General features: G+C 39.2%; 1 protein-coding gene across 5 annotated transcripts in view; it reads right to left on the bottom strand.

Moving 5' to 3' along the window:
* Window positions 1-3,049: 3,049 nt before the first annotated feature.
* The window catches only part of LOC120735590 (copine-8), a 100,577-nt gene continuing 91,248 nt past the window's right edge, over window positions 3,050-12,378 (bottom strand). For all 5 annotated transcript variants that reach the window (XM_040035026.1, XM_040035028.1, XM_040035029.1 and 2 more), the window contains 3 exons: window positions 10,766-10,823; window positions 10,579-10,652; window positions 3,050-8,113 (listed from right to left, as the gene is read on the bottom strand). In XM_040035026.1, coding sequence (XP_039890960.1) covers window positions 7,925-8,113; window positions 10,579-10,652; window positions 10,766-10,823 — 321 coding nt within the window. In that variant the 3' untranslated portion in view covers window positions 3,050-7,924. The remainder of the gene's footprint in view (window positions 8,114-10,578; window positions 10,653-10,765; window positions 10,824-12,378) is intronic.

Genomic DNA, 12,378 nt, shown 5'->3' with positions numbered 1-12,378 from the left:
TTTAAAAACCAGATGAAAACCTTCCTTGCTCACTGCGTATCCATTCATCCTATTTTTATTCTAGTGTGACTGAGCCATTAGCTAGCTATTAGCATAAAGGTTGAAAACGGTGTGGAAACTTTGGGTTTCACTGTAGTAAAGCTAGTAAAAAAGTAAAATTCAGTACTCTGAAATACTCTTTGTGCCCTCAGAATGTTAACTAGTGAACATTAAAAGGGTTACAATGGCAGATGTGTGAGCCCTAAGACTTTTATTAGTGTAATGGGTGCAAAAAAGGAAAAAGAAAAACAATTCATATTTCATTTTAGTCATGAGTTTAGTCCATTTTTAGATATTCTTAACTGAGCTGAAATTTGGGTGTAAAAGCCAGGTTTAGTGTAGGCAAATCACCAAATCTTTTGTATTGATGGTGTTCTGATTGTTGATAAATAATAATAGAATGAAAAACAGTAGTGGTCCTAAGATTGAACCCTGAGGCACACCTTTGGTTGCACTCGTAGAGCTAGAAGTAATAATTTCTGTCTTTACATACTGAACTGTGCTGGACCATTTTCAAACCATTTCAAACTGTTTACTCAGACAGTCTGCATGGGCAAGTATTTTAATATTGTATGATATGTGTGCCAAAAGCCTTTGAAAGGTCAATTTAAAAGGACTGCAAGATTTGTTTTTAAAAAATACACATGGCACAAACACATTTGTATTACATTGCTTGTTGCCTGCAAGTTGATGAGCAGCTCGACCATGAAAATTACTGGAGAGTTACAGTTTTGATGGTGTCAGCTAGAAGGAAAGCCAGGCAGTACACACACGTATGAAACCAGCAGTCATATTTATTTTGCAGTGAAGGTGCTGGAACACTGCATTCTCCTTCAGTGCCACTTTCCCCTAAAATTTCACACTGTTTCTCCAAGGTTAAGTAACATCTCTGTTAACAGTTTGAGGAGAATCACTCCTCCGGATGTAAACAGCTGAGAGACAATCACTTCACAGCATAACTGCATAACCCCTCTGCTCTCTGAAGCTGACAATATCCGAAAACGCAAACAAAAACAAGCTGGATTGAAAGTGCTGGAAATCAGGGATCTCAGCACCTGTCAGAGTGCTTGCAGAGTTACTGGGTGCTGCTGAAGAACAACATCAACCCCCAGCAGATACAAACTGCACGGTTGTGTACTTCTGTGTGTCAGGGCATTGATGGTTTTGCTGATTGCCAGGTGAAAATACAAACTGAGAAACATTTTTTCATTTTACAAGAAATAACTGCCACCAATCAGAAAGATGACTCAGTAATGGCAACTTTCAAAATAACACAAAAGTTCTTCATGTTCTGAAGCGGTGCCTAGTTCAAGATTAGTGGCCATGTGTCTGTGCGGTTTGTGTGTTTGTGGTGTGGGTAGACTTTCTTGTACTGTAATTATCCTGTCAGATGGAGCAAACCTGATATTAATCCTAACAGGCTAGGGCTGGAAAAACGACAACAGGGAAAAACACGGAGCAGAAATCCAAACATACAGTCATGTGAAAAGTATACAAGTATACATACACATCATAACAAAAGCTAAACTAATTTCCCCGTGTGGGACAGTAAAGAGTTTGAATTGAAATTGAATTGAATTGAAAAATCATCTGGGCTCTAGTAGGTCTTAGAGTTAGGTAAATACATGAACAACATATGAGACATTTAAAAACAATAACTTGGAGTAATGGTTTTCTATATGACTTTATCAGTGTCTCACATAACTGTGGAGGAACTTTGGCCCACTGTTTTTCACAGCGTTACTTTAGTTCATGAAATGTTTGCGGGCTCCTAAGGTCCTACCACAACTTTTGGATTTGGACGCCACCTTGATTCTTTTCTTTTTCAGCCATTCTGTTGTAGATTTGCTGTTGTACTCAGGAACATTGTCCTGTTGCATGAGCCAAATTCAGGAAAGCTTTAGGTCAGGGGTGGGAAACTCCAGGCCTCAAGGGCTGGTGTCCTGTAGGTTTTAGATCTCACCCTGGGTCAACACACCTGAATCAAATGATTAGTTCATTACCAGGCCTCTAGTGAACTTCAAGACATGTTGAGGAGGTAATTTAGCCATTTAGATCAGCTGTGTTGGATCAAGGATACATCTAAAACCTGCAGGACACTGGCCCTTGAGACCTGGAGTTCCCCCACCCCTGCTTTAGGTGTTGCACAGATTGATTGGTCAAGTAAATGCCTGCAAAGTGCCCAGGTCCTTTGGCCGCAGAACAAGCCCCAATCATTACCCCTCCACCACCGTGATTGACAGTTGGTGTGAGACATTTGTGCAGACATGCTGTGTTTGGCTTTCACCAAACACGGTGCTGTGCAATATGGCAAAACATCTCCACTTTGGTCTAATCTGTTCAAAGGACAGTGTTTCAGAAGTATTGTGGTTAGTCAGATGCAACATAACAAATCTATTTAAATATGCCAAGTGTTGGAGAGATCCTAATTTGAAGAGGCAGACTGTTCCAAACTTTAGGCGCAGCAATCGCAAAGCTCCGGTCTCCTCTGTGTTCTAGTCTGCTTCTAGGAACAATCAGAATCAGCTGACCTAAGAGTTCTAACATTAGTGTAACATACAGACGATTTGTCACAATAAAGGTGATTCTAATTCTCTTGTGTTTTTTGCAATTTCTCTGAGCATTGCTGGCCGGCAAAACTTCTACTTGTATAGAGGTGGTCACACTTGCTGATGATCAGCTAATCACCTGCATTTGATTGGGATTGGTAGCATCTGGCTGAATTCCTATAGAAGCGCTTTTAGTTTTTTCACCCACTACTTCTGCATTCAGTATATCTTTTACTAAATGAACGGTCTAATATGGGACGTTGTTGTTAACGTGAGGCTGTATTTACCTGAATTTAAGAGCTGCCGAGGACTACGTTATTTTTTTAAATAATACTTTGATATGTAAAACCTCTGAACAGAGAGAAGGCATGCTTTCTTTTCCATAATTGTGGGGTAAAAGGAGAAAAAAATTGACTTTTAACCTTTGACTGGCTCAGAGGGGAAAAAAACAACTCACAAAATGTCGTTTAATATGAATATTTATTTAAAAATCAATAGTTCAATACAGAAATAGTCATCTGTTATATGTATTATCAGACAGTCAGTACTTCAACCATGCTTTCTCTGATTAATCACGGTCTCAAAAAAGTACAAGAATTTTTTTTTTTCCATTATTGAGCTTGTGCAAAGAAAACACACTAGAAAGCAATAGAAACACTGACACAAAGTAGATAACGATCAGTTCCTTTGAACAGTTCATTTTCCAGAAGAAGGCATCGCACAATTCCAAAAAGATCAGTCAAAGATTTAAGGCCATTTTGTACAGTTAATTTTCATATAGATTCGTATATTTCAAAACACTCAGTTTTCAACAAAAGGAACTGGTGCATCCTTTGTAAAACTGTACATGCAAACATAGTGCACATTATTAAGAAGATATGACGAGCATACGATACATTATTTGGATATCTTTAGTAAACAAAGATCTTACGTGTGTTAACACCTCACATGATCTAATAAAACACGCTTAGAAAAGGCGCCTCACAGGCACACGCGCGCACACACACAAACACACGCTCACGTTCGCGCAGTATACATCAAATGTGTTCACACATATACACACTTGTGGCTTCATGAGGCTTGTTAAAGTTAGTGAGCCGTGTAAAACTGTATGGAAGCTGAGAAAGGTCTGAAAATATGATCCTTACTTACATATTATTCCAAAGTAAGAAACTAAAAAGTAGTAGTGCTTAATTTGAAATATTGGAATTTGAATGAATTGAATTTGGGTTTAATTAGTTTTCTGTTTTTTCAAAGTCGAGCAAGAAAATATTTCAAGTTTTCCAATTTCCAGAGCTTCAAATTCAATTTTACATTCAAGTGTCTGTGTTTCAAACCTGGTTTGATTTTAAAAAGTTGAAAGTTTCTATCCTGAATTTCACTAAACCAGGTCCAGCAACTTTTTGTTGGGTTTTATTGTTTGTTCATCAGTAAACAAACAACGAGAAAAATGGCCTAAAATCCTAAAATCAGAGAAAAAAAAACAAGTTTAACTATAAATGAGGAATTTAAATGACACAATTACCTGATTTTCACAACATTTTAGATTATGGTGACAACATCAAGTATTTAAATCAGCTCATAATTGACAATTTAGCCCTGATTAGCTGGTCTTCTCATGAAATTTGGTGAAATTAAAATTAGGGAACAGATGTATTTTCCAACCTGGAAAGTTTTTAATGATGAACGTGTGACTACAAGAGGTAGTTTGTTGTTCAAATAGCATGGGTTTAAATCTGGGCAGCCAACTGAAATTGGGATTAAAGCCAAGCTGTTGTTGTAGTCTGCAAACAATTCAAGTTGTAGTTTACATCCATGTGTGTCCAGACTCATATTATGTACAGCCTGTAGCATATCTGCAAGGAATCAAACAGGTGGGCAACTTCTATTAGGATCATCAAATCAGTATCTGACTCATCATCTCCCTGTTTGGCACTGAATAATGGTCAAAGGTGTTTTTGCTAGAAAACATTATATCACAATAAAGTTGACTTTTGACACTTTGGATATAAAAAATTATAATTTATTCCCATTACACAACATTTGTTGTTGGTGGTATTTTTTAAGTATGAATTATATGGCCAAAAGTGTATTCACAGGTCACAGTGTGTTTGACCTTTAACCATGCAGTTCCACCTTAAGTCCAAGCGGATGTTTGTGTGGAATTTAAAGAAGCAATATTGTTTTTTTTTAAATTGCTTGGTCCACAGCTGTCACCAGAGACAAGGCAAAAAAAAGAAAGGAAAAAAAGAATGGAAATATATAAATGACCTGTTGAAAAGGTTTATTCACATTTGCCTCTCTATCACTCTTCTAGGTTAGATTTTTAAACCGTAGTGTTTCAACTACTGATGAAAAGCTGTATTTATAGGCAGTCCTGGTATTTGCAAAGAGCGTTTCTTGCTCTAGTAGTTCAGGGAACTTCTCTGTTTTTCAACAACTGGCTATAGCAAGAAAATTCTATCTGCTCCAACAGCTTAGTCTGGGATTTTGCAATGTCTCATGCTGTGATGACCTTGAGGTCCACCTAGGGTTTGATCAGGTGCTAACTATGTCTCTGTTTGCTCTGCAGGGACTGATTAGGTGACATAGAGCGAGCATAGAGGTGCCCTGTCTAGGCAATGAGCTCTTAATGTTGAATTATTATGCTTATTTATGCTTTCAACTGAGCAGTTGGCCACAAGAAGCCTAAACCAGTACACACACATTCATTTGATAAATTCAGCGAAATTGAGTTTCTGCTACGGTGACAATACATGGGAGAAGACTGTAAAAAAGAAAGAGAAATGTGAGAATGCAATAAGAAATGCAGCAGTGTACACACCAGTCTCACAGCAAAATGTAAAATTGTCACAAAAAATAGTTTGTTCATGTTCCTAGACACAAACTATTGTCTTTTGTTTCGTGTTTTTTTTTTTTTTTTGAGTGATAAACTGTATGAATTATGTAACTCTTTTGTGCCTGCAGCACCTGTGGTTCAGACAACGTAGTAACAATTATATTTTAATGCAAACTCGTTTGCCTTTTAAAATTGGTAAATGAAAATTTTTTTGTATATATGTCACTGGATACGAAAATAATATTGTGAAAAGTCCTGTTGGGGAACATGAAACAACCGTAAAATTAGTATCCAGAAACACAAATCAAAAGAATTTGTGACTATTTCTCAAAATACCATGAGGCTGCGGTGCAATGTAAAGTATTCCAAAGTATGTAAAAAATTCCAGTTACAATTTTTTATTTATTTATTTTTTAGTGTTGCTTTCATGGTTACTCCTTTTTACAAGGAGATGGAGATAGCACATGAATATTAAAATGTTGCATTCCCACTTAATTTAAATATTGTATCTACTGTTGTTTTAAAAGGTTAATCGACATCCATATCTCAATCCAAATCTCCGCATTCACACACACTTGTGACAAAAATAGAAGACTTTAAATTGGAAACTTGTCGAAACGGTGAATACAACTCGCATGAGTCATCCTCGTTCATATGATTAGCACATATAAATACACATCGTAAAAACAAAGCTGTATCAAAGCTAAAGGTGTAATAAAAATGCACTCAAGTACAAACACACTACACCCACGCAAAGAAAAAATATAGGGAAAATGTGTTTTTCTCTGCATTTTTGACCACTGGGCTCTTTTTGCTCAAACAGTATTTTGTTTGAGAGCAGCTGCTATTGTTTTACACATTGGGCAGGAATATGTGACAACACAATGAGACAAAACCCCTGGGCACGTGCGCATCCTACTGCCAAGGCAGTTTGTAGCGGAAAGACAGACACAGAGAGACAGGGTAGCCATGTTTCCATTCAACTCTCAAGTAGTGCTACATAAACAGCCAAAAAGCTCTTCATTGAGCTTGGATGGAGGATTAAAGTAAAATATAATAGGGTCAAAAAATGTAAAAACCGAATATGTAACTAATATTAGCCACATTTTAATTTTTTGTTGACTTCACAGTCATGCTAACAGGATCATTCTTCTAAAATGCTAACATTAAGGCTGCTAGCATGTTCACAACGATAATGCTAGCATGCTAATGGCTAGCAATTAAGCTATTTGCGATGCTCACCACCTTGGCGTGTAAGCATATTAACAGTCACTAATTTGTGGTAAATATAATTTGTTTTTAATGATACTTTTTTCTTTTTCTTGTGACTTTAAATGTATAACAACGTTACACATTAATATGGGAGTTTTCAATCTTTATCAACGACGTGTGCTAGCTAACCAACTGTGCTGTTCCTTGAGTATTTAGCTTACATTTCTTTAGGATGAACAGAGAGTCTAGGTTTTTTAAATAATTTCCAGTCAAGTTAAATCCTGTATGAAGGTCATTATAGTACTTGAACAAAAAAAATAAATAAATAAAAAATAAATAAATAAAACCCTTCTTATTTCTGATTAGCATAAAATTCTGACTTTTTCAATTAAACTAGCTAAAAAAGAAGGCTGGATGGAAAGACAGCTAAAAGTGACAAATGTAGAAAAGAAAGGATTGAGAGAGATGGAAAGATAAGGCTGAAGAAGACAGACGAATGAAGATACTGGCAGACAGACACTCATCCCCCACAGACAGACAGATGGATAAAAGAGGTAGTGCAGGGCCACTATATGCATGCAGTTGACTGAGGCTACACTCATGCAAAAGTTTAATACAAACACTAGAATACAGTACGGTACAGTACAGCACAGTACAGTACGGTACAGAAGGGCTACCAGGACCTGCACTGCTGCTACCTGGCATGGATGCCAGGAGAGAGAAAGAAAGAAAGAGAGTATTACAAGCTTCATATTGAAACTATATAAAAGTATCAACAGTAAAAATCCTCGTTAGCATTTACTGTAAACAATGAGTGATTTGGAGAGAAAGAGAAAGAAAGAAGTTATATATGTCCAGTTATTTACAAGTGAAATTACTGCTCATTTAAGATCAAGTAACTCCTTCATTTGTCTGGAGACATTCTCTTTAAAAAGTAAGATCAGCCGTTTTATACTGCTTTTCCTTTTTTCTTATTTCTGCCACAATTTGAATTGAGACTCTCTGAACTTTCTCCAAAATCTTTCCAATCATAAAATAAGCAGGTAAAAAAAAAAATCCAAACAATGACAGGAATGCTTGACAGTGGAAGTAAACAGACTCTCATCTTCTTTTCCTGCCCTCAAAAGCGTCACTCTCCTGGCCCGGCATGCAGCTTTCTGAACACATGAAAGACCACTGTGATCCACAACCACAAGGCATGGAGAGCGGCTTTAAGGAAATGGAAGTATTTCGCGTGACAAGTTCAGCGAACCCCTGACTCCAAAACCTTTTCCAGCCTTGCTCCTCAGATCTGGGTTTGGATGGGTTGCCCAGGTGGTGTGTATGGAGGCGGCGCCGGTGAAGGCTTTATCCCGCGGGTCCGCATGTAGGAGAGGAACTGGTCTGGAATCTCAGCCAAGACATCTTTGGCGAGCCGGGCCATGCTTAGGATGTGGTTCCCCGTACGATCGATGTAGTCCCTGAACGGGACAAACTGAAAGGTAAGAGGAGGAAACAGATGTTGAGACAGGAGTTGGTTTGAAGAACAATGCGAAATCAATCATATATAGGTTTTATAGGCACTGCAGGCTTGTCAGGCAATTTCCTCTTGCATAATTCTGCGCGTCATAGTCATCAACTCTTAGCTAGCTAGCCAGCCAGCTAAGTCAGCATCATAGGCAGTGTAAAAGGTGAACAAATTTTGGAGGTTTGCCATTAGACCTTTAAAAATATTAACAGTTATCGTTAACCAAGCAGAGCTGATTATTTCCTTATTGATTGTTGGTCCTGTTGTAATTGAATGTCACCCTACCAAATAAATGACTACTATCTGCTTTCCATGTGGTTTTACTGTATTTGATGTTGTTCTGCACTGAAACTGACCAGTTAGTCACGTGACCAGAGCTCAAACATCTGTCTGCCGCTTCTAAGACTTTCTGAAGAAAAGCAGTCATAGAAAGTTCTGTCTTGATGAACAAAACTTGCACTTTTGTCATTTCAGGCAATAAAACAGCTCAAAGCTAGAAAGCTTTTACCGAAGACGCTGCTTTAAAAATAACTTTATGGAAGTAGGACCGGCCAACTGATAGGACTTACAGAGGTGAAGATATCGGTGAAATGTGTGGGAAGACAGTTGGGTTTGGTAAAGAGGGGGAAAATGAGAGAAGTCACAGAGAGGATAGACGGCAATAAGGAAGAAAAGCGCAGATGGAGAAGAGACTGGGTGAAAGGAAGAGAAAGGGGGGTGAGAAAGAAGGAGGGTGAAATATGGTGGGGTGGGGTGGAGGGGGGAGCAGTGGGAAGAGCCACACAAACGAACGAAGAAAATGAAGAAGTTGAATTAAGTAATACTATTCATCTTCTTTTTGTTACAAGTGGGAGATGTACTTGTGAACTGCAAGATTATTTTTGTAAAAGTACAGCTGTACAGCTCACCAGGCTAGCAGCTGCCTGTGAGAAGAATCTAGCCTAATTAAGACGCTGCAGAATCGCCCGGGCGGCTGAAACTCTGGCGTGTAGCTGTGCGGCGATCGGGCTACAGCAAATTGTAAAGGTTTCGCCTCAACTGGGGTAAAGAAAAGTCCGAATCTGTAACATCACCTAGCTGAGCAGAACATGTAGAAAGATGAAATGTGCATATTTTCATCCAATTTTTCATTTTTTTCCTGAGACTTTTGGTAATAGAGTCTCCTGACACGGTTTGGGGCTGCTGGAGTGAGAAATTGAGCAGTTGGAAGCTTTGAGATAAGGCGAAAATACAAGCCAGCAGCTACATAACAAGCACCAGTTAGCTCTAGGAAAAGTCAGGGATTACTGGGATCAAATATTAGGTTGCATAATTTATAGTGGTGCTGAAAGCATACGTGTATCCTAAAACACCAGTCACCGTATGATCACTGAAGTTGTTTCACTTTGCTGATATAAATCTTGTAAATCTCTCTCATAATGTCCCTCCAATGGAAGACAAAGTCACTTTTTATATTTACTTAATGAGATGTTGTCACCTGCAATCACAAGATCACAAATGGAGACAATTTGTGCTGGAAACACTTGCTGCAGAAGTTAAGCTTCACCATGACACTTGGGGTTATTAGCTTTCTGATAATGAGATCCTGCAGGCTGAGCTGGTGTTATGTTCCCGTACAGAAACGTAGTTTTTCACTGCCACCAGGTCTTTTTCTGCATGGAGCGCTTGTATATGTGTGTGCTTGAGCTTGTTAAAAAAAAAACCTAACTAATGAGCGTGGCTCTGAGGGAGGGTGCGAGAAATAAGACTATGACGGCGGCAGCATAAAGGTCACGGAGGAGGAAAACGTGACTTCTCCGTGTTGCAATCAAACAAGTGGTTTGCTGTGAATGTTCGCTTTTCTTCTACTTCTTTTACTTCGGTGCTAAGATTAAAGCTGCTTTGGGATTACCTGCAACCGTGAAGTGATCCCCTGCAGCAACACAAACAGGAATACAAATAAAAGGGAAGGCAACGAACGCCTGGCTGAACTGGATGATTGAAGGGATGGGTGAACTAATACTGCATGAAGTACGACTGTGACTTTATACATTAAAGGCACGTCTATGTGGCTGCTTTGCTAACCTAAATGACTTTTTAAGAATAAAGAAATTAAGCACACAGGTAGCCGCTGTTGTGGCTATGCCGAAGCCACGTCGGGAAAATTCTGATCTTTCTGCGCTGCACAGGTCCATCTTACATGGCTGCCTGCAGACACTTTCCAATTAATATTCACTATTTACAAACAATCATTTGGCATGCAATCCCAGTGAGGGGACACCCGTATGACCTGCATTTAATACCCTTAAGACGTCTGTATACTCACTTTAAATATATTGTCACAGCAAAGCCGTCAGAACACAGAATGGACCGAAAACGCAGACCCAAGACAGTGACACAGGTTAGTGTGATGAGGATGAGTAACGATTTAAGAGACTGAAGGCAGACCTCACCTGAACAATGTCCCTCTCGGCGTATCTTCCTCTAGAAGAGATTCTGACTTCATCACCGTCTAATTCAACCATGGCTGTAAAGATTAAAGACAAAACTAAGCTGGCAGCAGTTTTTCCTACAAAAAAAATCCAATCAAATAAAGGTTTGTTATTTTAACCCACATGTTTCAACATCTTGTTGACTTACCATCAAATTCTGCAGGCCCTACTCCCACAATGATAATTGACATCGGCAGGCAGGAGGCCTAAACGAGAGCGAGAGGAAGAACAATTAATATTTCAAAACATTCAAAGCTGTGAAAATCTTTACTTGAGCGTAACGCCATGCATGTTCACCCGTGTTGGACACTGTGGAGGTTTTTCTTTAGTAAACAAATCATGTCACATTCATGTCTCGCAGAACACATACAATATGTGTGATCATGTGTGTTTTCCACCCCCGGAGCGCTGCGTGGGTTGAGCCATCACTGTAATTAATATTAGACATGAGACACTCAACTCGCTGACAGCTAACAAATGACATGTGTTTGTGTTGTACGTGGGCGCATTCGTTCAAGTGTCACAGAGTGTGTATGCAGTCCATCGGTGTGTGAGTGTGTTCAGTGAGTAATGTTATGACCTCAGGCTGCAGAAAGATAGATGATGTTATCAAAACATCTCGCTTATTTTTTTGCTCCCAGTGGTAGAGGTCCTCCTCGGGTTTCTAATTCTGCTCCGCTCACCCCCCCCCCTCATATCTCGCATATATCTGCCCCCTTTTTTTTACCCAAGCCTTCTATTTCTCCCGTCGAACCATCAAACCCCCTGTCCTTTGTTGTTTTCACAGGCCCTGAGATGGATCACTGGTTTCAGAAACATGGCTTCCGTTCACTGTTCATTTTGTTTGCATTCTGGGCGACTCTGGACTTGACAGTGATGGAGAGGATGGTGCGAAGGTGAACCACATGCTGGCAAAAGCAGCACAGCAAACACACATTATAACAGAAGGAACCGCTGCCAGTCATGGACGTCGTATCAAATGCGAAATTCTATTTTTTATTAAATTCCCTCAACTGTGCACAGTTCACATGCGTTTTCACCTCTCTGCTCATTTGCACACAGTTTTGTCTTGACTGTAAATGTTTACAATCCAGAGTATTTTTTTATGTTTAAGATTTGGTCCACAGTTATTTAGGCGTGTTTCCTAACTTTTCCCACCACAACACCGCATGTAACCAGCACAACAACAGAAAACTCTGTGACTGCTACCCGTGCACTATAGTGCACTAACCCTGATGTGTGAAAAGCACACTGTGACTTGCTGTACATGCTAACCCAGTATAAAAGGAGGATGTAGCCATGGCGATGTCACCCGCTGGGTTAGGCCTCTACACTTTGAAGCTTCAAAATGAGCCACCACACAGTTCTTATTGATGGTTTTTTGAAGTTACTATATTTGGACAAAAGGGCTGAATTATCTTGGTTTGCAAGCTGTCTCCACAAAGTGTACAGACATGCATTGCTCAGTAATAGTCTAATAGTATATTAGAATTTCTCTCAACCGAAGCACAAACCACACAGCTATAACATTAATCAGATAATCCATTAAAAATGCCCCAACAGGCGTAAACACAGTAGAGAGGTCTACTTCAGTGAGTGAAATTAATAGAGGGAAACTAATAAACACATATCAGAGCCAGCTCCCTGTGTTGGAAAACCTGTCAATTAAAACAGCCATGCTCCCAATCCAATTATCCAGGTGGATGAGCTTTAAAGAAATCATCCCACTCAGAATTCTAGAAATGAAGAAACTATCCACAG

Source organism: Simochromis diagramma, unplaced genomic scaffold (genome assembly GCF_900408965.1).
Source record: "Simochromis diagramma unplaced genomic scaffold, fSimDia1.1 OVJJ01000816.1, whole genome shotgun sequence".
Taxonomy (NCBI): Eukaryota; Metazoa; Chordata; class Actinopteri; order Cichliformes; family Cichlidae; genus Simochromis; species Simochromis diagramma.
Note: the sequence above shows the minus strand (reverse complement) of the source record. Positions and strands in the feature narration are given on the sequence as shown.